The sequence below is a fragment of the Cyprinodon tularosa genome, unplaced genomic scaffold (genome assembly GCF_016077235.1).
Source record: "Cyprinodon tularosa strain WSP-4 unplaced genomic scaffold, ASM1607723v1 ctg434, whole genome shotgun sequence".
Lineage (NCBI taxonomy): Eukaryota > Metazoa > Chordata > Actinopteri > Cyprinodontiformes > Cyprinodontidae > Cyprinodon > Cyprinodon tularosa.
Window position 1 is genome coordinate 47928 of NW_024039157.1, and position 27522 is coordinate 75449.

The following is a 27522-nucleotide window of genomic DNA, read 5'->3' on the forward strand; positions in this document are numbered from 1 at the left end:
ACAGTGACTCATTGATTAGAACTTCCCCCGCCATGTTTTGCATTTACATGTGTTGCACCATATGCCATGATCATACTTTTTGGACATTGGGAACCAGTGTCCATATTTCATCTCTACATGATAATGTGGAATCAGCTGTGGAATCTCTGCAACAACCACCGTTTCAGCAAAGGCCTCCACAGGTAAGTCACATGGAAGCCACCAGAGGTGTGAAAACCTACCCCTCTCTCTGTGAGGAAAGAACAAAACCACAGAGCACAAAGGATTCTCTTTCTTTTTGCTCTTTGCCTCCTGCCCAGGAAACTGGGGTCTGCTGCGGCTGGTTCTCCCCACAGTGGAGATGCGGGCCCCAGGGGAACCAGATCTCCAGAACCATCAAGGGTGGGAAGGTAATAATTGTCTTTAAAGGAATAGTACACCCAAAACATGATTAGCCTTCATTTTCTACTCACCCCCATGCTGAACAACACTCTGGAGTACTTTTTTGATATCTCAAATGCATCTGGAGATCTGGGAGGCTTCTTGCTGTCTGCTGACATTCAAATAATGGAGGTCTATGGCGCCCGAGGCAGAAAGGTCTATAAAAGTCCACAAAAAACGTGTCAATATTCCTCCATACTGCTCGTCCAATGTATTCCAAGTGTCCTGAGTGGGTAGCATCCAGAATTTACTCGAAACGAAGTAATTTAGAATGTTTTTAGAGCATAAACAGTAGTGTATAGGACTTCCTGAAAGCGTGCACATGCACGCTCCCGACGCTACGGAAGCCGGCAGACCAAACCAGCGCATTCAGCTCGGCAAAGAACTCATGCTCTTCCTCAACACTGAAGTCCTCAGACATTTTTCTTTCGTTGTTTCTTTCTTTGCACAGGTAAACAGCACATTTCTTCTTCTACGCTTGCATTATTGGCAGAGCAGACGCTGAATGCGCACTTTCATCTGGCTTGGTCTGCCGGCTTCCGTAGCGTCGCGCCGGCGCGCGCTTTCAGGAAATCCTATACTCTACTGTTTATGCTCTAAAAACATTCTAAATGACTTCGTTTCGAGTAAATTCTGGATGCTACCCACTGAGAACACTTGGAATACATTGGACGAGCAGTATGGAGGAATATTGACACGTTTTTTGTGGACTTTTATGGACCTTTCTGTCTCGGGCGCCATAGACCTCCATTATTTGAATGTCAGCAGACAGCAAGAAGCCTCCCAGATCTCCAGATGCATTTGAGATATCAAAAAAGTACTCCAGAGTGTTGTTCAGCATGGGGGTGAGTAGAAAATGAAGGCTAATCATGTTTTGGGTGTACTATTCCTTTAAGTTAAAACTGCTTTAAAACTCCTGGTCCCCCGTTTCGCTTTGATCGCCTCTGCATGCACTCTGTCTCTGTGTGTGTGTGTTTTTTTTTTCTTCTCCTGCCTCTAAGTGAATGGCTGCTCTGTGTGAGTCAGGCAGAATCTGTGTGTTCAGATAATGTGTTTGTGTGTTGTGTTTCCATTTGCCTCGGGACAGAACTCGGAACCACTTTTTGGACCTTAATTTTAGGGAGTGTTAGGGTTTACAGCACTTAAATGTACTAATAGATCTTCTAACCTTTAAAAGGTTAATTTCAAGACATCGTAAATTGTAAATATATCAATCAATATATTTCTTATATTTTCAGCTTTCCTTTTCAAGGTTTACCTCCAAAACATCAACAGCATTTGCATAACAACTGGAACGAAAGATAACCAAAACCCTTTCTAATAGAAATTGTCTAGACCATATCGTATTTATTGATCATCTGTTTACACTGAAACATAATAGGACAACTATTTTATACCCCAGACAGATATTGAATAAACAGCATGCAACAGACAGTTAGACAAAAACAGACTATAAAGTCAGACATATGCCGGCTTCTAACATAGTGATGTTTATAATAATATCCTTCTGTTTCTGTATTTTAAACAGATATAGAACGCCATGGCATTTTAAAGCTTCTAGAGTGTGTGTGTGTCAGCGCACACCCAGCAGGCTCATAGTGCGAGAAGAGAGGAAGAAACGGGAGGTTTTTTTTTGCCTCAGTGAGGATGAGAGAAAAAGAAAGGAAAAGAAGAGAGAGAAGAAAAAATAAAAAATACTTGTGTTTTAAAGCTTTCACATGTCGCCTTACAAAACTTTAACTTGTCTTATATCCCCAGTTTATGTAACAACTTGTTCTGTAGTAATTTGGAAGTTATCGACCAAATATGTTTAAGCATTGGGTACAATTAACCCTTTATAGTTGTGACTTAGTAGCAATTAGAAGTGAAAGCAGACATCTTTTGCAGATATAAAGTGATCACTTTTCTTCCTTTTGTTGAGTTTTTATATTCTTAGAATTATTTATCCAGTTATGTTCACTTATTGCTTTATTTCCTTATATTTACCTCCTGTTACCTCCTTTTATTTTGACCTTTTATGTTCCATACAGAGCGAAAATATTTGGTGTCACACAGCTTATAATCTCAGCAACACTCAATATAAATCTTGCAACAGCACACAGTTAAAGGGATAGTTCGGTATTTTTGACATGAATCTGTATGGCATCCCCATCACCAGTGGCATGCAATCACACTGACTTACCCCTGGCAGCGTCCTGTGAGCAGAGTTATCGTCCAGTTTTGGTCAAGCCGAAAGTAGTCCGGCAGGTTTTTAGGAACAGCGAAATAAAACTTTTCTCTTCCCAAAACATTATGTGTTCAAAAGAGCGATATTTTTGCATCCCAAAAACATTGTAGTGGAAAAAGTCCCACGTCGTTATCACTTGGTCCTCTTTTCTCTCTGTTCGTATCAGTGCGCGCCGTCATTCAGACAGCGAGCCCAACAACAGCCATGTCTCCCTCCGCCCAGGCGAGCCCAACAACATGGCTGTTGTTGGGCTCGCTGTCTGAATGACGGCGCGCACTGATACGAACAGAGAGAAAAGAGGACCAAGTGATAACGACGTGGGACTTTTTCCACTACAACGTTTTTGGGATGCAAAAATATCACTCTTTTGAACACATAATGTTTTGGGAAGAGAAACGTTTTATTTCGCTGACTCTAGCAAACCTGCCGGACTACTTTCGGCTTGACCAAAACTGGACGATAACTCTGCTCACAGGACGCTGCCAGGGGTAAGTCAGTGTGATTGCATGCCACTGGTGATGGGGATGCCATACAGATTCATGTCAAAAATACCGAACTATCCCTTTAAACATCTGCAGCACTCACATTCACACAGTTAAAAATAGCTGCAGCACTCATGCCGCTCCATACACACTCTCTCTGTCTGTTCTCCTCTATTAGTCTCATTTTGCTTGGTGTGTGTCCAGCTCAGAGCTCATGTATTTTTACCTTTAATCAACGTCTTTTATTTCTGCTTTTTGTACAGCTCACAGCTTATATAATTCACCGCTCTTGCTGTTATCTACGTCAGCTCACGTTTTAATAAAAGATATCTTGAACTCACAGGAGTTTTCTTTTACTCGTTGTGTTATTGCGCACAACTCATTTTGTCAAATTTAGCTTTATCATGAAAAAACTGTTTATTTTAGCATGGCTATTTATTTTAGCTTTGGCAAGATGGTGTTTGAGGCTTGCCGTCTGACTTTCTTCCTGTTTTGCCCTTGTCTCCTGTCCGCTTTTAATATTAAACTCTCTGATTGTGTATGATCGCCAAACATTGCTGGACATTGGTGCCTCGACTGGAAACCAGTACTGATGACCTATAGCAGCTAGTGCGATTGAAGGCTGCTCTGCGGCCCAGTTTCTCTGCCTCCAGGATGTGTGGGGTGGTGCCTTTCCTTTCCGCCTTTCCTGCCCATTCTGTGTGTTGGATCCTGTGGATTCCTGTCTGGTTCCTGTCGGTAGAGGCCGGGATGGATCGTCCAGTCCCATGGCCCCTGCGCTTCTCGGCCCTGTGGACGCAGGGGGAATCCTAGCAATTTGCGCCCTCTCTGCCGGGAGTCCCGGACGGCAGCTGATGACGTGGATCTGCCGATTTCTGTCAGGATCGGTTTGATAAATGCCAGGTTGGTGGCAAATAAAACTTTCGTAATTAGGGATTTCTTTTCCTTTCAAGGATTAGATGTTTTATTTATAACAGAATCATGGACACGTGGCTTGGGTGACTCCAGCATTTTTAATGAACTTGTCCTATTGAACTTCGGCTATTTTAATTCTCCAAGGATGTCGGGCTCTGTTGGAGGAATAGTGACTGTTTTTAAAAATTGTTTTACTTGCAAACAGTTGCCTGTACCCTTGTATAATAGCTATTTGAACTTGGAAGCTCTCACACCATATTGTGTGCTGCAGTCTATTGGCCACCAAAGTATAAAAAAACTTTATAAATGACTTTTCCTTATTTCTTGGCCGCTATCATGCCAAAATATGAAGGGGTTCTCATTGTTGGTGATTTTAATATTCATGTCTGCTGTCCGACTTCACCTATGGCTCAGGCATTTCTTAATGTTATTGATTCTTTTAATTTTCTGCACTCTGTGACTATTGCTACTCATGAGTATGATCACACTCTTAATTTGGTTTTATCTTATGGTCTATCAGCCTTTAATTTAAAAATTGGTGACTCATTCTTTTCTGACCATATGCCTGTTTTATTTGAGATAACGCTGTCCCGTGGAAAAGCTAAAACTCGAGCCGCATTTTGGCTCTGTAATGTTTTAAAACCCTACTACTGCTGGTCACTGTACCATTCCACAGGCTGTGGGAAATAAGACTGAGGAACTCAGCAACTGGTTTTATTCTACCAGTAAAGCAGCCTTGCATTTGTTGGCACTACTAAAAATTAGACTTCCAAAATCCAAGCGTGAACCCTGGTTAAATGAGGTCACTCCGGCTACCAGGAGAGACTGCCGCAGAGCAGAACGCAATCAATTTGACTGTATGAACTGGTTGAACTGTAAAGTGCCTTGAGATGACTTGTGTTGTGAATTGGCGCTATATAAATAAAATGAATTGAATTATTTAAAGACGTTTTCTCTATTATAGGTCCTTCTGTCCCTGCTCTTGTAAATAGTAGCTTGTCCTCAGACGTTGTTCCTAAAACTCTGAAACATGCAGTACTGCAGCCTCTACTTAAGAAACCAGTTTTGGATCCTACTGTTCTGGCAAATTATCGACGTATCTCTAAATTGCCTTTTATTTCAAAAATTCTTGAGAAGGTAGTCTGTAATCAGCTAATGGCTTATCTTAATGAACATTACACATTAGATGTTTTTCAGTCTTTTTTTTAAACCATTTCATAGCACATAGTCAGCTCTTTTCAAAGTTTTTAATGATATACTTTTAGCAACTGATTCAGGTGACTTTGTTGTTTTGGTGCTGTTGGATTTATCATCTGCTTTTGATACAGTTGATCATGTCATTTTACTTTCCCGTCTGGAACAGTGAGTGGGCATCTGCCACATAGCTCTAGATTGGTTTAGATCTTATTTGGCTGAACATACTTGTTGTGTCTGTTTTGATGCCCATAGGTGCCCCTCTGCTCCACTGTCGTGTGGGCTCAGTTCTAGGCCCGCTTCTTTTCTTGCTGTACATCCTTCCTCTCAGGTCTATTTTTAGAAAACATGGGATTGCCTTTCACTGCTATGCAGATGACACACAGATATATTTACCGCTAAAGAATGTAGACTTCACCTCTTTTCAATCTCTGTTTTTATGTCTCGAAGATGTGAAGGCCTGGGTGGGCCTAAATTTTTTGAAACTCAATGAAGACAAGACAGAGGTAATTACTTTGGCAGATCCACTGCTGATTCCTTGACCAGTCTTGGCTCCTTGGCCCAGTACATTAATCCTGTTATTACAAACTTAGGGGTTAAGATGGATGCTAGTCTTAAGATGGAAGCACACATCAGAGCCGTTATCAAATCCAGCTTTTTCCACTTAAGGCAGCTAACCAAAGTAAAACCCATTCTTTCCAGACAGCATTTTTCGAAACAGTGATCCATGCATTTTTGACCACACGGCTGGATAACTGTGACTCACTTTATACAGGGGTCAGTGATTTGTATATTTCCCAACTTCAGAGGGTTCAAAATGCTGCTGCACGTCTTTTAAAGGGTACATGAAAATTCAACCATATTTCCCATGTTTTAGCTTCCTGACACTGGCTGCCACTTCATTTTAGGGTTGATTTTAAAATTCTGTTACCGGTATTTGTTTTTAAAACTCTTAATGGCCTTGCCCCTCCTTATCTGTCTGAGCCTCTACATTCTTACACACCCTCCAGATCCCTCAGGTAAGCTGATCAGTTGCTTCTGAGGGTCCCAAAGACAAAAAATACAAGCTCAGAGGGGACCATGCTTTTTCTGTGGCAGCTCCTAAACTATGGAATGATCTGCCTTTGAGCATAAGACAGGCCTCTTCTCTTGCTATTTTTAAGTCCCTTCTTAAGACTCATCTTTTTTCTTTGGGTTTTGGCACAATTTAAGAGGTTTCACTTAGTTTTATTTTGTTTGTATACTAATATGTGTTTTATACTCTATCCTTTCTATTTTATAATTGGATTGTATTTTATGATCGTGTACAGCACTTTGGTCCTGTCCTGTCAGTGTATAAAGTGCTTCATAAATAAAGTTGGTATGGTATGGTATGCTTTGTGGTGAACATGTAGCACCAACCACAAAAAATATTATTGTCATGATGAAACAAATGATTTTGACAATGAAAATGCGCTTATGAAACAAAACTAAAGAGTCTATTCATAAAATGTAAAGAGTAGAAAGTAGAGACAATTTCAAAAAAAATGAAAGGAGTAGAAGTAAAAAGTTTTATAAAAAATAATTTATCCAGTAATGTATAGATAAAGGAAATTTCTACTTCAGTAAGGTAACAAAGTATTTGTACATTGTTACCTGACAGATCTGGTCAAAACTAATGTTTTCCTAAGCAGTTTATGTAATACGGCAGTTCCTCTTTCAGGATATGCAGTTATAATGTTCATTATGTATATAACAGAGATTTGGAAATGAACGGATCTGCTCTTTCTGCAGAAGGAGTGGATGATTCTTAAGAGTGAGCCATCTCTCACTGGGCATTCGGAGTGGCCTTGATCTAAGAACAGGGTGTTATTTTGATATGGCTGGACCCAGAGATGTCTCCATATTTGCAAACGTGTATGATGTAATATGACATGTGATGATGTGGCAGGGTGTAATACTGGAGATATAAAAAATGCGTCTTTAACTTTGGGTCCGACCTCCTGAAGTCATCTGTAACACAAGTCTAGTCATTTTTTATTTCTTACTCGATCCTCTGCAGAAAGTTGGCAGGTTTTGTGTCATTGTCATCTTACAGGTTTCATTTCTTTCAGAGCTTTATTTTTTTAGTTTTTAAATGGTCTGACATTTTCCTCATGTGCCATCAAATACAACAAGAAATTCAATGTGGATTCTTTAGAGTCGCTCTTGTCAGGTCCTGCTGCAGCATTAAGTATCACCAAACCATCACAGTTTCACCTCCATTTTCATAGTAGGTATTAAAATCTATCAGATGTGGTTTATACCAAAATTTCGAGAGAAAAAAAGAGAGCCCTGCCCCAAAATGCACGAATCATTATGCTGCTTTTGGAAATCTGCTGAGTCTGGTGCGCAACATACTGTAGGTGAGGAAATTGTTTTGTGAATATTTTCTGAAAAAGCACTCTGCATCCTGTTTCTCAATATCGAATCATTTCCTGTGTCCCTTCAACTTGTTTCAGTTTACAGACTGAGTTTTACAGAGAACTGAGAGGAGGTTGCTGTGGGCCATGGTTGTCGCTGCCTCAGATCAGTGACAAGAACTTCACTGCAGAATGTGTGAGGGAGCACAATGAAGCCCACTCAGCTGTCAGCCCATCTTCGAGTGAAATGCTTTACATGGTAAGTACTGCACACCTCAGCCTGTGTTTCACTGCCAAAAAAACAAGACCAAGCCGTGTTTACTGCTTAAGCACCAACATTAATGACATACTATTAGAGAGTACTTTCTTTCAGTTATGCAGTTTAAAAAGGGGAAGCTTGCATAAACTACATATAGTAGGGCACTGATATAGCTTCCCAAAAAATACACAAATGCTATGTTAAACGTAGGTCAACCGGTTCAAATTGGCTTAGTTAATTAAGTGCAAAGAGTATCACGTGGATACTTTTATAATAACCATTAAAGACAACTAAGAATTACTAAATCCAGCATTATAGACTTTGATTTGTATAACTTGCTGTAAGTCAAACTTAACATATACTAATAGGCTAAGTAGTGTTGCACCGATGCCATTTTTTCTCCCCGATACCTGGCTGTGCATTATTGCCGATACCGATACCATACAGATAACATCTGTTTGAAATTGAAATTGTGTGTGTTTATGTGTGGCCATGTCTTTAATACCTGGTGGGGACAATTTCCAAGGAATATGCTACATTTTGGGGACTCATATAGTACTTGTGGGGACTAACAACTGGTCCCCATAAGGAAAGTTTCTCCTCTTGGGGTGGGGGTTAGGTTTAGGACTAAGGTGTGAATTGAGTTTAGGTTAGGTTTAGGGATAGGTATGTGTCGGTAATGGTTAGGGTTAGGGCAAGGGTCACGGTTAGGCCATATAAATTAGTGGGAAATGAATGGAAGTCAATGGAAGGTCCCCACAAGGATATTGTGACACAACATGTGTGTGCGTGTGTGTGTGTGTGTGTGTGTGTGTGTGTGTGTGTGTGTGTGTGTGTGTGTGCGTGTGTGTGTGTGTGTGCGTGTGTGTGTGTGTGGGTGTGTGTAAAATAATTGCCATCATGGCTTTGTCAAGCTGCTGCCTACCTTTGTGAAGCAGGAAAAAGACCAATACAAAGTGAATCCAGTAGAACTTTTTATTGCCTATCTGGAATGAGTGAAATTAGTTGAATAAACTTTGGGCTCTCAAAATGGAATCGGTGCACTATTTGTTGGTACTCCCGATACCGATACCACCATTTTAGTGCTGGATCGGGGCCTGCTGGATACTTGTATCTGCATTGATGCAACACTACTAATAAGGCGTAATCACTGTAGTTTGGTTCAATTTAAATAATATTCTTGAATTCTAGTGGGGTCACAGTGGCGGATGCGGGACTTGTTCCTGCAACCTAAGGATTGGCAGTTCAAGCCCCAGCTCTGGTTTTCAATGTCGTGTCGCCAAGACGCTTCACCCACATTACCTACTGATGGTGGTCAGAGGGCCTGACAGCCTCACTTCTGTTAGTGAGCGTCAGGGCAGCTGTGGTTACAATGTGGATTGCCACAAGGTTGATGATGTGTGGGGGTGAAGAACTGAAGGCCTAAAGCACTTTGGTCAAGTCTCCTAACTTAAAAAAAAGCACTGTATAGTTAGTATTTACCAGTTGCATTAATATTATTGACTTTCATTGATGGTGTTTCTTATATTGCAAATTAATGGTTATATTTTCTATGATTTTTAAATTTCCTTTATAAAAGTATCAAATCTAAACTCTTAACTATATTAGATACCGTAATAAGATAATAAATGGCCTGTACTTAGACTTGACCAAAGCGCTTTACAATACATTCAGTCATTCACATGCTGGCACGCTGATGGTGCTAAGCAACGTTGTAGCCACAGCTGTCCTGGGACCACCATCAGTAGGCAATTCAGGTGAAGTTGGTTGCCTTTGGACACAATGGCACCTAAAACCAGTCTCAGGACTTGAACTATCAACCCTTTAGTTGCAGGAGAGACCCTGCATATAACACACATGTTACCCCTGAAGTCCTGTCTCAGACAAGGTATTTAGTTGTGAATAATAAGAACCATAGTTTTATGAAATAACTAAATATAAAACACATTTTCAAATGACACAGTTAGCATGATGCAAAGCACCCTGCGAAATAACAGGAAATCCACTTCCATTAACTGCTACAGATAATATTATTTTGCCTAAAATATCTTGTTGTTTAAATACATTGAAAACTGCTTATGTTCAGCAGAAATAAATGATTTTAAGTATTAAGCTGACTATAAAATAATTACATGAAACATGCCAAATCCCAATCTTATTTCTTACTTGGGAAGTAACTATAAATTATATTAATTAAAGCATATAAACCTATTTCATATTAAGTAATAGTGATACAAGGAAATAAATCTCTTTTTTTTATTCAATATGTATTTGTGTTTTTTTAATTACAATTTCCCCTGGTAATATAAACCCTTTAAAGTCAAATGCATCATATTTGATATCTGAGTTGTTGAATCGTCTGCATCATCAGTGTGATGTTTTTGTTCTTGAAACCCTCACTGACATAATCAGATACAAGTAGTGAACGGAAAACATATAAAAGATTATATAGAAATGAGTAATATATAAAAATTGATGCAACTAAAAGATGTAATTTTAAAAATAAAATTAAAAATGTATATTTTTATTTAATTTGTCAGAAAGTTCAATGACAACTCCAATTTTGGAAAATTAGAATTTTCTGTCAATTATTTCATGGTTAAGGCTTTAAAGGGTTAAACACATCAACCTAGTTTTGTTGGTAATCTGACTATAAAACAGTTAACTAAAGCCAGATGCATTACTATTTCACTAGTGCAGCTACCACAATTAAAACAATATAATACATAAAATACACTTTCTGAACTGAAAATCGTTTATTGCGTTGTATGGCCTGAATGTTCCTTGCTGCTCTAGTTTAGGGGATAGCTCTATCACTGTCAGATAGAACCACAACCCTCACTAGATAACATGCCTCAAGCCAGAGGTAAAACCATCAATTAATGCCAGGATAGCACCAACTGCCCCTTGTAAGCAGATAAGTTGTTTAAAAAAAATTGCATAAGTCTTCTATTTACATAGCTCTGTGGAAAAAACAAACTAGAGAAAAAAACATGTAAAAATAGCCACACCCCTAAAGGATGGGAAGATAGTGAGAGACAGATACACATAAGTCTAAACTCTTCTGTTGAAATCACAAAGTGAGGACATCAATGAAAACAAATGCAAAGGTAAGTAAAATTGACATTATTCTCAATTTATTTTTTTACTTTTTGAAAACACAAATCAGGCTAAAAAATGTTGACTACTTTATTGTGAATAATAGTCGAGCAAATGACGACATTCAGGAATTTTTCCAACCAACTTAAGTTAAAATGTGTTGTTTTTCTTACATGGTTAGAACGTTTCAAGTAAAGCTGCCTGCCTTTCGTCTTACACAGTATAACATTTCAATTTTTATTTCACTGTGAACTTTGGAAAAAATATTTATCCCAGTTTAAAATATTTTGACTAAAGATAACACAAATTAATCATTAAACATTCCTGATTTTTTGTTTTATTTAAACTATTGGCTGAAACATATTTAGTTTTGGTTTGTAAACAAACTTCTCTTTACTTTCAATTATTATGCATCTGAAAATTACCTTTTAAAATTTGTTTTTCATGTGTTCATCACATAAAGTAATTTGAGTTTTCTGTTCCTTTAAATCTGTTAAAAATTTTACAGATAAACTTTCCTCAGCTTATCTTTCTTTTACTAAAATTTTAATGTTATTTAATCTGATATAAATAGATTATGTGCTGCACTTGTGAGAGTAGTTTCTCAAACGACTGAGCAGAGCTGTTCGAGTCCCAAGGGAATGTTTCTTAGCTAGTGTACAAAAAGAAGGAAACATTTGCAACACATTTACAAATGCCACATCCAAACAGGAGGTGCCTTCTCAAAAGTCTTAAGCTTTTGAGGAACCATATTGTAACCATATTACAGATGGTTAAGCTGATTCTTCTACACTGATAACAGTTAGCTTTTGTTTTGGTTGGTGGACTGTGCATCAAAGCTAGAAATCCAAAATAATCCAAAAAAATATGAATGATTTTGGATGACAATATTGGTACTGATGACTGGATTATTAGATATTTTTTTCCACCTGCTTAGCTCCACCCAGTTTTCAGCTGCTCTCATCTATTCCACCTGTTCCAGTTCCTATTTAAGCTACCTGTTTATTGCCTGCCAGATTATTTGTCTCGAGTGTGAAAGTTCCTGCGTACCCTATTGTGTGTTCTATTCTGTTCGTGTCTGCTCCTTCACCTGCTCTGGATTCTCCGTTAGGATTCTTCTGCCCTTCTGCGTCTGTTGGCTGAAATGGAAAAGTCAGGGTGTGGATGAAGTTACTGCTGAACTTATAATGGATTTCCACTAAACCTGCTTTGTGATATGCCTTTCGCTTCATGAAAATAGGCATTCTGTGCTATTATCAACTTTCCTTTGCTCAACAACCACACAATGTGATTTTTGCCAAATGCAGTTCGACTAGAGGACTAATGCTGAATAGTCCATACTCAGGAGACAATTAAAGCTTTCAGGTTATTTTCAAGCATACTCCTCCTCCTGAGGGGTATACTTGAATGCATAAAGCCCTGAACACACCGAATCAGATTTGCATCCGATCCCACAGAAAATTGTGTCCTACATGCTCATGGCATCTACAGATGTGGGCATGAAAATGTTCCCATTTCTACCAACTGTCCGCCTGCTCTCTGCTAAAGGACAGTCAGTTAGGTGTCCTCCTCTTGTCTGTTATGCTAGGTTCCTACCTAACGTGATGAAGCAGCAGAAGCAGCCGTTTACATGAAAAGTCAATGGTTAACGCGCACCTGAGCAGCTGAGACATGTGACGCGCTTCACAAGCAGCGGATGTTGGAGTTGGAAAATTTTAACTTTTGCTGCACCACATCAACCAATCAGAGAAGCTGATCTGGGAGCGAGAAGGGAGAGAGACACAGTGCCGTTGATGCAGATTTCTTTGTTAAATGGCAGAATGTTTAACTCCCCTAAAACAGTTTATTAACGGATGTTAAATGTGGAAGTTATGTCCCCCTGAAGGCAGTTGCGCCTCGGGACTTCCCTACCGGTTCTTTTCCTGGGAGCAAGTTGTTTACTACTCTTAACTCAAACTGGGTAAAACCATATAAAATAGGACTATAAAAACAGGAGTAAAAAAGTAACAGAGTTTATTTCAGAACAGGTTGTTACAGGACAAAGAAAATGCTTGGAGCTTGCACAGCTGTGGGCTCAAAATCGTCAGCGAGCGTCTGGCAAAGATTGAGCCCCAAACAAGGTCATCTCCTCCTTCTTATACCTCATGAGTCCATGTTTTGCATCAGGTGGAAGCTCAGCTGTCCGTATCAGAACTGACACGCCATCAATGCCCTGACCTGTATGCATCTTGCCTCCATGCCCTAGAATTACAGATAGCTCCCCTTTATGAGACCGGCTCCAAGATGTGCCCATATCCTGTGTATTTCTAAAGACACAAACGCTGTCTTAATTAGATCACCTCCATACACACAGTGACATCCACCGCTTAAAAATATATTAAAGCTACTTTTTACCAACTTATTACAACAAATATAGCAAAACCACTCTCTGCCATTTAACAAAGGAGCAGTAAAAGCATCAGACGGATCAGTACACACTTCAATGGTTGTGCTTCAGGAGTTGCTCAAAGATGTTCTTGAGGTGCGTCTCACCTTAATGTGTACGAGAATTAAAAATGAAGCGGCAGGCGCTTCTTTCCCGCCGAAATCCCGTTAGTTGTGAACGTAGCATAGGTTGCCCTGCAGGGAGACAGTTTAACTTTTAAAAAGTGTGTAAATGCAGGATCTGACAACAAGCCCTTGCTCTGCCACACTATGTGGTTTTCGACACTTGTACAGGAATGTTTTGGAATTCAAGAACCCAACATACAATAGCACAAATTTTATTTCTCAATGAACCTGCATGCCAAACTGAGCAACAGTCCAGTGCTGCTTCTCTGTAGCCCAGGTCAGGCGCCTCTGCCGCTGTTTCTGGTTCATAAGTGGCTTGACCTGGGGAATGCGGCACCTATAGCCCATTTACTGCACATGCCTGTGAGCGGTGGCTCTGGATGTTTCTACTCTGCTTCCGCAGGTCCCCCAAGGTCTATAATCGACCCTTCTCCACAATCTTCCATAAAACCTCTTCTCGTTGTGCAGCATTTTCTGCCACACTTTTTCCTTCCCCCAGACTTCCTACTGAGGTGCCTTGATACAGCACTCTGGGAACAGCCTATTCGTTCAGAAATATCTTTCTGTGTCATACCCTCTGGCTTGAGGTTGTCAATGACGGCCTTCTGGACAGCAGTCAAGCCGGCCGTCTTACCCATGATTGGGGTTTTGAGTGATGATCCAGGCTGGGAGTTTTAAAGGCCTCAGGAATCTTTTACAGGTGTTTAGAGTTAATTTCTTGATTCAGATGATTAGGTGCATAGGTTGTTTAGAGACCTTTTTCATCATATGCTAATTTTGTGAGATAGGAATTTTCGGTTTTCATGAGCTGTATGCCAAAATCATCTTTATTAGGACAATAAAGGACCTGAATCTAAAATATATGAATGTTCAAGTTTTATCATTACATTATGAAAAATAATGAACTTTATCGTTTGAGGCGAGAAGATTATACATTAAAGCGTCACTACATCGTACATTTACCGATTTAATGTGTAATAAAAAAAAAATAATTCTGAAGTTGAGAGGACTGCGGCAACCAGTGGACCTCAGAGGGTAACGGCAGCCAGCAGCCCTCTCTTGGCATAGCCGTGTGTGAAGTACCGCTGGCTCTGATGGGGATTTTTTTGTTTTATCTGGCAAAATGTTCTTTTGATTGTGTTTATCTGACTGTGTTAATTTTTCCCCCATTAAATGAAAAAAGTAATAATTTAGTTAGTTAAGTATTAATTCTGCTGTGTGTTCCCGTTCTCACCATACTTTCCTGTGTTCTTCTCAAGAACATACTTGGCAAGGACACAAGTCCGTACTCGCGTTATAGTGAATTGAGAATATTTGGGAAAACCAGGACAAGTGTCTCATCATCGGGATTTGGTCCGTGATCAGAGGAAATGTTACTTGGCGCACAACAGTGGTGAAAATTGGAAGTTCAGTTTAATATAATACAACTCTGTGAATAGTTCCGTCTGAAATGAATGAAAATAGTTGTTTTAATGGTTATTGAGTCAGATATGTGGCGGTAATGTTTGGTTTATCTGAAGGTTTTTATCTGTTACTGTGTAAATGGGTTTGGCTATAATTTAAGGACAGATTCTAATAGATCTGCAGAGTGGGGACTATAAATCTGATAGGAGTTTAATTTTTTTATTGTTGTTTTGCACAATATGCTTAACTAAGTATTTTTTGTTGAATATTAGAGATTTTGCAGATATATTTTGTAGATACATTGTTTAGATTTACTTATATATTTCTAACCCTTTTATAGAATAGAATAGAAAATCCTTTTATTGTCCCACAATGGGCAGATTTACAGCAGCAGAAAGATTATTGAAAATGGTCACACAAATGAGGACCTTAGAAAAATGTATAAGAATAACATAATAGGGAAGAGTTAAAATATAAAAAATGCAATTCTGCGAAGTGTTTTAACAATATAAAACCGGATAATTAATAACCAATATGCTGCTATGGACATTTTTACAGTAATGGATATTTGAAAATAGCAGCAACATCAGAGATGTGCAAAATGACAGCAGCAGGTTATTTAACTGACTAAGGTTTCTATCATTACATTTGATTTTATTTGTTCCTGCTCACGGTGGTTGAAACCTTTATTCCACTCTGGATTCTTGTGAGTGTAGTCTTTGTTCACTTTAACTTTTTTTAAAATAAATAAATAAACAAAGTTTTGAAAACCTCGGTATTCATTCTTTTCCTGCTTTGAGTGTCAACTTTCACGGTTGCTAAGCAACAGAGCATACAGCGGTAAACAGGGGGGACCTGTTCGAATTTACAGCCAAAACTCTTCCGGTCTCCATATTTTCAAGGACTTCGAAGGATCCAGTCTAGGTAGACCGCGTCCTTGGAGGATGCGTCCTAGGTTTTCGAACAGAGCCTCTGATTAAGAACAGGGCTGCCCGCACTGACGCGGCTCAGGGATTACGTCACACAGAGCGTCGTGCGCAGTGAAATCAGGACATTTCCTCACTTTCTAAAAAAAACCTGGTACGCCCGGGACAGGACGTGAAATACGGATATGTCCCGGGAAATATGGACATTTGGTCACCCTAAGAAAAGGCCGTTCAGTCTATGTAGTAAGCATTAGCATTTACTTAAACCTTTAAAACCATCAGCAGTTGAATCAGAAAGCTTATTTAAAATAAAAACACCAACACGACTATCTACTCTACCTAGTTCACCCAAGCAGAGCACTTATAAAGCATCAGATAGAAAGGAGGGGGAGGGATGATATTACTGTTTTGGTTCCGTGGATTGAAGGCCTTCAGCTCCGTCCGGTTCTCTGCATATCTGTCTTCAGTCCAGTCCGTTCATCCAACAGCAGCTTAAAGAGATTTGGATCAATCCGATGCAACAATAAGAGGCAATTTGCAAGGGGTTTAATTTTATAACTCACAGTAGCACGGGACGTCTCCCATTTTAGCTAAGGTGGTTAGCACATAGCCGCAGCTTGTAGCAGCACCTGTGCAGAACCTCTGCAGCACTGCTCCATCTCTCCGTCTTAGGCAGTCATGGTCTGTCAGCTTCTAACGGCTCCTTCAGCGAACAGCGATTGGGGGCCCCGTTGTTCCGTGGTTAGCAGAGCTGGATTAGCTCTTCTCTGTCTCTGCTGCAGCAGGATTCTGGATACACTGTGTTTAACTCGGTTTGAATTGCAGGGAGAATAAAAACACTGCTTTCAGCTCCTCCTAAACAGCAGGAAAAAAGACAGTCTAACTTGGTCCAGCAAAGGCGCAAACTTCTCCAGAGGGATTTGGTTGCTACTTAGCGTAGCCCTCAGCTGGAAGTGCTTTGTCTAGCCTTCAGCAACATGAAGCTAACGGCAAAATGGGAAGCTAATATGGGAAGCTAGTCATTTTAAGACCTTCGCCGGAGGGGTGTGTCTTCAGAGGGGCGTAGTTCCAGTTACATCAGCGACAATGGATCACAACACATTGATGAAGCCAAATGTGAGAGATCAAAGTGAGCATGAACAAAAATGTTGTCAAACAGACAATGAAAAGAAGGGATGTAGAAGTGCAGGTGGAAGAGGAGAGTTTTTCAGAGTTAAGAGCACGCTAGGAAGGTTTTGAGTTAGGGGATGCAATTGTGGGCTCAGGTCGGTGGCACGAAAAATATGCTCACTCCTCATACTTGTACTCTGATCAGACACAGACATTGATCACCAATCCCAATCTCCTGCCTTTAAGCAAATTGTCCCTCCTGTTGAATGATCAATTGAATGATCAATTGCTGAAAAACATTTATCAATTTCAACATAATTTCAGACCACGTTCCATTCATAACAAAAGTTTCAGACACAAAAAATATAAAGAGATAAAAATCTTTTTTTTCTTTTCCATTTTCCATTTCACATAATTAAAACAATCAATTACATTATAAGAAAATTAAACAATGAGAATGTTTTAGAAACCTAAAAAGAGTTATGTAAAGAGCAAACCAAGCAATGCTGATGAAGGCACTGAAGCAACATATCCAGAGGTATTCAAATTACTAGTTGTTGTGTGATTCAAACAAGTCTTTAAAGTTTTCACCTTCAGGATATGTAAATAATCAGGGTTTTCTCTGCAGTCTCTCTCTGGATAGTTTAATTGATAAATAAATAAGCTCTAACTCCTGTTTAATCGTGATTTATTCTCCCTGTCAACCAATGAATCATGGGAAGGTGATGTAGCAAAATAGTATCTTACTATTTCACCTCAACATTACACAGACCAATTAAATACAGTGCAAATTCACTGTTATCAATACCGATACTTTTTCTATATTTAAGCTTGATGTTTAGTGTTTAAAACTGTTGACCTTTTGGTGTTTTTGTGATTTTTACTTTGATTATCACAATATAAAAAGAATACAAAAAAAGGTCAACAGTTTTATTTAACATCAAGACGAACAAAGAACCAAAGCAATATAAAACAAAATCTTAAGACAATGAATTTAAATGAGCACATCACAACAAATATTTCTTGTTTGGCTGGCATTGCTGAGGCGAGTGACGGTGCAAGACAGTGATGAGAGGGGGAGGAGCAAAGTGCTGTAACACAGAGAAGGAGTAAAAAAGTATTGATCTTTTTTACACAGGTATTGTTTAATATCAACACCAGTGTTGGTATCATTGTTATGAATACTAGGATCGATCTGCGCACCTCTGGTCTGCATGTTATCAAAGAAACATTTTTGCAACTTGACATTGCATGTGTTGAATTTAAAAAAAGAGTTACTACACAACAAAAATGTTTTGTTATTTTAAAATTAGCTCAATGGATTATCAGTAATTACATTTTAATGCAGAGGCAAAGTCTTTTGTTTTCTTTTTAAAGTTCATATTTTTTGCAAACCTGCGCAGACAGCTGGAGATAGGCACCAGCACCCCTTAGGACCCCACTTGGGATTAAGCTTGTAAGAAAATGGATGGATGGATGGATGGATGGATGGATGGATGGATGGATGGATGGATGGATGGATGGATGGATGGATGGATGGATGGATGGATGGATGGATGGATGGATGGATGGATGGATGGATGGATGGATGGATTTTCTGCAAACATTTAGTATATAAAATGCATTCTGTGCAATAATCAAGTATATGTTACTCAAAAATAGAACAATAAAGACTTTTTATACGATACACAAATTTAACATTGTTGTTTTTCTTTTCTTTTTGTTACATTTTAAAAACTTTTAAAAGTCAAATCAAAACCTTTTCTTCTAAAGGATGTCTGTTCATGGAGAAAGTGCATACATTGGAAAATAAATCAAGTGATAAATGATACTGGTTACCTTATGATTTTCTATTGCCTTGTACTTGTTTTGTTTCTTTGTCCTCTCATGGAAACAAGAATTAAAATGGAATTATATATTAAATTTTTCAAAATGTATTAAATAAGTAACAATCCATAACCTAAGCGCATTTTTGTCTTTTTATTTTTACACAGGGCCAGATCCAGTCAGCATTGATAATGGGAGGCCAAGTTTTAAGTATTAAACATTTTCCTCAGAAGTTCAGTTTCTTCCTGTTCTTGATGTTTGCTGTATGGTTCATGTACTACAGTAGCAACTTCCCTGATCACATAACTTGTAAACCAACAGAGGTGAGTATTAATGATCTTTAAAACATTAACTTGAAATATAAAAGCATCATAAAATGTTAAAAGTAAAGCTTTTCCCACCATCTGTAGAAGGTAAAGCTCCGTCCATATAACCATAATTCCTTAATAGAATACAGATGACTGCCTTAAGCAAAATTTATGTTACATTAGTTATAGGTTATTATTAAGTAATGATTTATTATCTCAGGGTATGACATCAATGCCAGCATGAGAAATATACATCAAAATTACACCCATCAATAATTTAAATTTTTCAGACAAAGCTAATATTTATATACCCATCCTCAAGTTGTCTCTTTTATCACAGACAAGGGCAGGGACAGATGGCAGCCAAATGCCTGAGCCACTTCAGATGACTCTATTCAATGTGGAGGATAGTTATTTCTCTCAACTGACTTATGCAAAATCAGTATTACCAACCTGTCTTGTGATGTTCGCCTCCATTCTCCCCATACTTGTGAACAACAGCTTGAGAAACTTGAACTCCTTGTTAGTCAAGGGGTACTGTTCCCAATGCCATGCAATGCCAAGTAGGCATCTCAGCTATAAACACTTCACAACATCCAGAAGCTGAGATACTCAGGGTAGATATAATTCCCCCACACAAGTTTTTTTTGACCACCTCGCAAGTTTCTGCCTATAGGTGTGAAATCCTCAAAGGATTCTTTAAACTGTCTGACAAAATCCTCTGTCAGGGTCAGCAGCTCCCAATTCCAATTCAAAAGCCTCGACATTAAAATATCCTAAATAGCAACTATAGAAAAAAAAATGCAAATCAGATGTTAAAAAAAACTACATGAATTTAAAATGGTAAGGATAAGGAGATATGGTGCAAAGCATTTTTTTCAAATCAGAATTAAGCTACATAGCTGAAATTTGAATCAATGGTTCTTGGTATACTTTAAAACTAGGACTAACCAGAATTCTAAAAGTATTGTGTTTTGTGCAGATACTACATTTTGGTGATGCTTGTTTTTTTTTTTTTATCCTATTTTTTTCTCTAGTCAAAGAAGAAATTCCAGGCAACTGAGGCTCCGGTACTGAATACCATAACTTTCAAAGATCGTACTGAGCTCCCTATGCCTACCAGTGTCTGCTCGTTTCATTCTGTGTTACCAGAGGATGTTACTGAGTTAGAATTTTTGAAGGAGTCTATTGCCTGGCCAGAAACACCATCTCTACCATCTGACTTTTCTCTGAACGACACAAGTGATCCTGTTCACAGCACCTTCACCATTATTCCAAAAGATGGTGGTGGAAGTTGGCACGTAGGCGATCAACTGAAGGTTTTGATAAAAATTGCTGACTTCCATAGTCGTCCAAAGAAGTCAGGGGGAGACGTTCTTCTTGCTCGGATACACAACCCTACTCTTCATGCAGGCGTGGCAGGGCAAGTGGTGGATCATCTCAATGGTTCCTACACTGCTGTATTCTCTTTACTCTGGGAAGGAAGTGCACAAGTAGAGGTAACAGTAAAACCTTTCTTGCTAAGCGTGTGTGATGAAAAAAAAAGTCCTTCATAAATAGAAGAGATCATGGTCATAAGCCTCTCTCTTAAAAGTGTAGAGAGTGTCTCCCTGTCTAATTATTTACAGAGAAGGGATATCCCTTAGGTGTTTAGGTGCTGGCTTTTAAAGTGGCAGTTGATTTATATGCAATTTATTTACATTCTCAAAGCATTTTTGAAGGAAAGGGTTGTTTTCAGGACCCCAGTGAATTCCAGAGTGTTACTGTAATCAGAAAAATTATCTGCCCTGATAGCTCACCTTAATTATTCATTCCTTTCACCTGCTTAACTCAGCCCAGCTCCTAATTATCACTCATCTTATCCACCTGCTTTATATTCGGCTCAGTCAAGCTATCAGGGCCAGATCATTGTTTGTTTGTTTTCTTTTTGATGTCTTTTGGTTCTGTTTTGTTAGTTTTTGCTATTCAAAGGTTCATGTCCCTGTTCCAACAAAGAGATTATTCTCGAGTCTTTGTCTTCGGGAGAGTTTATTCCCTAACCAGTGGCGAGAGCATTTCAGCGTTTCCTACTGATTTTGATTTCCTGATTCTGTTCCATCTCACCCACTGGTCTTGTCTGTCCCCCGTCTGAGCTGTTCGCCTGAACCATCTTTGGATTCCTGCTGGATTCTGTCTTTCTTTCTCGGTGCGTTTCTTTCTGAGGTGGTTGCTCGACTCACGGAACCTGCTTTCATGCTCTGTGGGTTCTTGGAACCCTGGATCTGTCTGTTTCTGTGTGGATCGGGACCCCTGACCAGGCTGAGGACTCCTGGATTCCAGAACTGTTCCTGTCTGATCTGAATATCTAAACTGGATGGGATTCCTTCCCGCTTATTGGGGTTGCTGCATAGGGGATACTCCTCCAAGCTCCAGATTACTACAATTCAAGACTAGTATGTAAAGCTCATGTTTAGACTTTCTATTGTCCAAATTTTCCTACCTCTTGACCGTAGAAGATTGGGAATACTCTCTCTGATGAGTGACACCTCTCTGTCCAGCAATCCAAACACTGGTAATGATAATGATCCAAACTTTTTTTTCTTTAAGTGTCAGTTGTAAAGTTTAGTCCAGAAGGAACAAAAGTGCTGTAATGTGAAATATGGACGATACATATAATTATAGACCAGTAAACCTTTTATATTGAGTCTGTAGCTGATTAATTACTTTCAAGACATCCCCAAAGAGAAAATATCCAAGTTGGAATGCCTGTGATTTCATGTGGCCCCAAACTAAAGTTTTTTCCATAGCCTGAAATCATTTTTTTTATTACACAGCCACAACAATAGAACATAAGGAAAAGTGCATTAATTACCACCTTACTCGTAGGCCAGACATCTTTCTTCAAACTTGAATTCAAAAGTTAAGTAAGCTCTGTTTTCTCTGAAATCAATAACTAAAGCAGGAAGCCACATAGCCAAGCTGTCCATAGTTTTATTTCGGCTCTGTCTCCTCCACATGCAAAGGATGATGGCAGTCTTGGCAATCAGGAGCTTAAATCACTTTCTTGTGATATATACCTTGGGTTCCAGTGGTAACATTATCAGAACTGATTCTCTCCAGGAAAAGTTGGCCCTCAAAAGGAAGGTGGATGGAAAATCTCAGTTTTAATGTGTGGCAAAAAGAACAGAGCTAAAACAATAAAGAGTAGCTAACCATCCAACATGAAACCTATACAAAGTGCAGCTCAACCAGCTAGATACTCAATAACCTTCAAGTTATTTAAAATTGCTTTAATTAACATAAGATCTCTGTCAGGAAAATAGTTATCAGTTATCTAATTTTTGGGCTGCTCAGTGGCGCAGTGGGTAGCACTGCTGCCATGAAGCAAGAATGTTCTGGGGTCGGTTCCCGGCCCAGGGTCTTTCTGCATGGAGTTTGCATGTTCTCCCTGAGCATGCATGGGTTCTCTACGGGTACTCCGGCTTCCTACCACAGTCCAAAAACATGACTGTTAGATTAATTGGCTTCACTAAATTCTCCTTTGGTGTGAGTGTGTGCGTGAATGGTTATATGTCATTTTAGTCTCTTTGTTGCCTTGCAATGGACTGGCGACTTGTCCAGGGTGTACCCGGCCTCTCGGGTACACCCTGGACAGCTGGAGATCGGTACCAGCACCACTTGTCATTGTATTTGACACCTAATTTAATTTTGCAGTGTTTTTCCTGTTTCATACCTTAGTTTGTACATTTTGTTTAAAAATTCTTGTTCTTTTTAACAAGGTAACCCTGGTCCACCCCAGCGAGGCAGTCACAGTGCTACAGCAAATCACCCAAGAGCAGCCTGCTAGAATTTCTTTTAAAAGCATCTTCCGCTCAGGTTCTGTCACTGAAACTGCCACATGTAATGTGTGCCTAAAGTCTCCCCCGGAGCAGCTGTGCAACTTCACTGACATCCGCACAGGTGAGCCTTGGTTCTGCTACAAGCCAAAGAAACTTAAATGTGAGGACAGGCTCGACCACTCATTTGAAGGATTCAGTCAAAACCTAAAGCCAATGGAGGACAAGCTTTTTCAAAGGTGTGTAATGGTAATTGTAAAATTAACTATTTCAATGCAGCATAACATGATTTGCCAAACAGGATCTGACAAAAGCATTTAGAAGCTACATCATTATAGGGAGCTTTCAATTGATGTACATTATAACAAAATTCATATCATTTCCAGTAGGTCTGTTTCTTTGTAATAACCAGACACCACTTAATGTCATGTTGGGTTCAAGGTGTCTAACCCACATGCAGAAACAACTCTTTAGGCAGGGAAAAAGTTTAAATGATTTATTTACAAAGTGTCAATGAAAGTGAAGCTCGGGTTCTGGGTTCTTCGGACAGGTCACAGGAGGAACACCACTGAGGAGGACAGAGCAGTTAGGATTGATCCAGGAAACTTGCAGTTTAAAGATGACGGGGTAGAATACCTGAGATGGATCTGATCAGCGGGGGGGGGGGGGGGGACCTTGTGAGTCCAGATGCAAGTCGGCAGGCAGAGGGCTGAGGGCAGAGGCAGAGACTGAGACTGAGTGCGGGCAGGCAGATTCCAGACAGATTTCTTTCTCCAGGATTTCAGGTTTCAGGAAAGTCAGGATCTGTGAGGCAGAGAGATACAGGGTCAGACAGGTTCTCAAAAATCAGGGTTACAGATTTAGGCAGGCTGGCTCAGGTTTTGCTAACCATTACTGGCAAACACTCTGGCAGGGAAGTGTCAGCCTCCTCCTCCTTAAGTAGGTCACCTAATGAGCAAACAGGAAACAGGTGTGTAGGAGAAGCTCATGCCTGAGGAAGATCTCAGGCACCCTCTGGTGGAGAAAGTGGACAAGCCTCCAGATCCCAACACTTAATGATAAAATCTCTCCAGAACTTTTCTTGAGAATATTTGAACTTATTGCTAAAGAAGCTACTTTTCACTTAATTTGATCTATATTGAATTTATAAGGTTAAATATATATTAATATGACCTTCCAATTAATTGCTGTCCAAGTGTAGTTACTTAAGCAGATCAAATAACACAAAAGTATTTATTATTCAAGAAAATATAAAAGGAAATAATTGAATCACAAATTATGTTAAAAAAATAAGGTACAATGTTGTACAATTCAGTTTCTTTTATTTAGATTAGATAATCTGTGTTTTTGGCAAAAATTTTGAATTTAAGATCTGACTTCCACAAAAATAACTGCGCCCTTGATTGTAACATCTCATTCTGGTTTTTTTATATGCTTAAGATGTTGTAACTCAAAGAGGTTTTTTAAGAAGTTGTTGCAGATGTAAACAGCTGTGGGCAAGAAGGATCCTCCATAGTTGTCTGTCTTGAATCACTCTCTAGTTGATCAACAGTCAATGCTCAGTGTTGTCTACAATGTTATTGAATTTATGAAGATTTTTTCTTTGTGAAATCAGAGATGTGTGGAGACTTGTGCAAGTGTATTGCCATTGGCCTCACCTCAAGGGTGTTTTTTCACAACCTCATTGAGTTTGCAATGAAGGCCTATTGATGTTGTGTGATCCAAGTGTGTGGCATTGAGTAGTAGGCTTTCTTGTATTCAATCCAGGCAGTGCTCAGGTTAGTGTTATGTGTTCAACAACAAAAAACAACACTAAAATTTCTGAAAAGTACTTTAAATCAGTCATACATGTCTTAATCAATTCTAGGACATATCCTGACGTTTGAAAAAGGAGGCAAGGGAACCAGAATAAAGTGTTAGCCTCGCTGCATGCAGTTAGCCAAGCCTTGCTGCTAAATAAGTATATAAACCTATCAGTCAGCCGCACTTTCAGCTCTGGACGCATGAGAGCTGCGCCCCAGGATGGTCCTATCTTTTGCATTGAAGAGGAGCTACTGTGCATGTAAAATATTTAACAAGACTCTAGATTTTCGGCAAAAAAACGCTTTAGTCATCATTAAAGATTATATATTTATCTTAGACATAAAAAAAATATTATATTTCTAAATATTCGAATTTTATTATTTAATTTTTGTTTTCTTATGTCATAATCAAGGTTATTGGGTATGTGGGTCGGCGCCCAACTATCCTCTATTAGCCAGCAGCTACTGCTAACATGTTAACGTCTTTTTTTATATTCAGTATCCTAATAAGTTCATGTTATATTATATTTTATAAACATTTCTAAGTTTAACTATGTATAAACAGATATTTTTTATGACTCGGACAGTATTTGATAAAACTGCCACAAAAATAGTGTAAAACCATAATACGATTCTTAAAACCAGTTTCTCCTAAACATTAATCCTAGAGTCAATCAACTTTACATGAACTCCTTAATCTATAACTTGCCTCATACTCATAATAACAAGGCAAATGTGTTTCCATCTTCAATTTAGTGCAATAACCTTTTTGGGAAAGAAAAGCTCTGTGTAATGTGAAAACTATTTTTTCTGCAAGATTACAAAGTCTGATATTTCCATCAAACCTTTCAAGTGCATTACTTAGAATTCTTGCATTTAAAATCTGCAATAAAAACGTTGATAGAAATAAGACTCAAGTGGCTCTAGTCAGAGAGTTTTTCACCGGACTGAAATCCAGTACACAACCACACCTGTCAGTACGGAATTATTTATTAAATAAATGTTGATAATAATATTAAATATACTGTCTAAGTTCAAATCAGAATTAACTAAATGTAATTGCATTAAAAGTTATTTAGATCAAGAAAGCTTGACATTTAACAGAATAATATCTAGTTCAAATTCTTTTTATTCAAACGTTTATATCTTTATGTGTTGTGCTATAGGGGAGTCAACATGAAAGTCTTCCTTCGAGCATCAGGGCCTTCTAACATCACTATTTTTCCCAAGCCAAAAGGTAAAAGGCTTTTTGAATCTGACATAAATTGCCCCACAAAACGATTACAAATCAGTAAATGTACTTTCCTTTTTTTCAGATCTGAAGGAAACAACCTTCAGAAACACATCAGGTAAAAGCAATTTTAAACAAGTTCAAGTGTTTTAAAATATTTTTTGCTTTTTTCACATTGTTATTGTTTTTCATCTGTCTTCTGACTTAAAAGGGGAAAGTGTTAGGACTCAGCCTTCAGGTTATTACTATCAGGGAACATGGCAAGCACTAGAAAGCACCACAGTTCACCAGTTTACCAACAGCTCTATTAGCCAGTGTCTAAAAGGCAAGGTGCTTCACCTGTACGGAGACTCCACCATCAGGCAGTGGTTTGAATATTTACTCACATCAACAGAAGGTAAAATCCCAGTAAAAATCTCTGATCATATTATGAATTGGTTCATGGTTCTGTCTAATCTGATCTTTTTATTAATTTCAGATCTCAAGAAGTTTGACCTCAAAACGGCAAAGCAGACAGGACCTTTTATTGCCTTGGATTATACAAAGAACACCATGGTGACATTCAACTGCCATGCTCCTCCCATCCGTTTTGGTAACTTGCCAGTCAGTCTCCAACATTATGTTGCCAATGAACTGGACAATGTAGTTGGAGGCACAGACACTGCCATAGTTATTGGAGTCTGGTCCCACTTCAGTACTTTCCCTGTTGAGGTCTACATCCGTCGTCTTCTGAGCATAAGGAAGGCAGTATTACGACTGTTAAACAGAGCGCCAGGTACGGCGATCATCATCCGGACTCCTAATCCCAAAGCTTTGACACTCTATGAGACACTAACCAACAGTGACTGGTTTTCACTTCAGCAAAACAAATTACTCAGGATTATATTTAAAGGGGTGAATGTTAAAATTGTTGATGCCTGGGAGATGACTTTGGCCCACCACCTGCCACACAACCTCCACCCACAGCCACCTATAATAATGAATATGGTAAATGTTGTTTTGTCCCACATATGTCGCTCTGAAGGGAAAATTTATAAAAGCTACTATGGAAGTGGAACAACAAGGTAATCAGGCAATAAAAATGTACTTATGATCTGAAAGAAACCCTGAAAAAATTGTAAAAAAAAAAATAAGGCAAGAGAGTAGTTAGACATTGTTGTACGTAGGATTTTAAAATTTATATACAGGGGCAAGTTTTTAGAGGTGCTAAGCACTATACAATGTACCAATCTTTCACCTAATTTTCATACCACGCAAGCTGGAATTTTTGCTCAAAATCCTCAGACTCTGGTGGGTTTTTCCAATGTTGTTGAACTGCTCTCACTCACCGTCTCAATCTTGATCCTCTACTCATATCTCTTTCTCCTTCGCTTTTTCTACAGTTGACCAAAAGACGTTCTTTACATGTATGAAGTTCACTTTAATAAAACAAATAAATACCCAAACATCACCTCTGACTTTCTTCTTTTTCATGTTTTATACCAGAATTCTTGAGCAGTATCTATTCAGTCAGTGTCAGTAAAAGGTAATGGCTGGCATTAAACCAAATGTCATGTGCTCAGAACTTAGAGG

General features: G+C 38.9%; 2 protein-coding genes across 2 annotated transcripts in view; both read left to right on the forward strand.

The window, feature by feature from the left end:
* The first annotated feature begins 123 nt into the window (after positions 1 to 123).
* On the forward strand, positions 124 to 27061 carry LOC119792915 (NXPE family member 3-like). Its single transcript, XM_038299762.1, has 8 exons — positions 124 to 182; positions 7719 to 7878; positions 20140 to 20601; positions 22861 to 23156; positions 25886 to 25956; positions 26036 to 26068; positions 26162 to 26347; positions 26429 to 27061. The coding sequence occupies exons 1-8, from the start codon at positions 124 to 126 to the stop codon at positions 27016 to 27018; spliced, it is 1857 nt and encodes a 618-aa protein (XP_038155690.1). The 3' UTR covers positions 27019 to 27061.
* The window catches only part of glipr1a (GLI pathogenesis-related 1a), a 33592-nt gene continuing 9914 nt past the window's right edge, over positions 3845 to 27522 (forward strand). Inside the window, exon 1 of the mRNA XM_038299776.1 lies at positions 3845 to 4032. The gene's annotated coding sequence lies outside the window, so the exon portion shown is untranslated. The remainder of the gene's footprint in view (positions 4033 to 27522) is intronic.

What these genes read in the sequence shown, in the direction of transcription:
- LOC119792915 (XM_038299762.1), top strand. Translation starts at nt 124, where the DNA reads ATGTGGAATCAGCTGTGGAATCTCTGCAACAACCACCGTTTCAGCAAA. An exon ending in TTCAGCAAAGGCCTCCACAG is followed by an intron (nt 183 to 7,718) that starts GTAAGTCACATG and finishes AACTTGTTTCAG; the next exon opens with TTTACAGACTGAGTTTTACA. An exon ending in TTTACTCACATCAACAGAAG is followed by an intron (nt 26,348 to 26,428) that starts GTAAAATCCCAG and finishes TATTAATTTCAG; the next exon opens with ATCTCAAGAAGTTTGACCTC.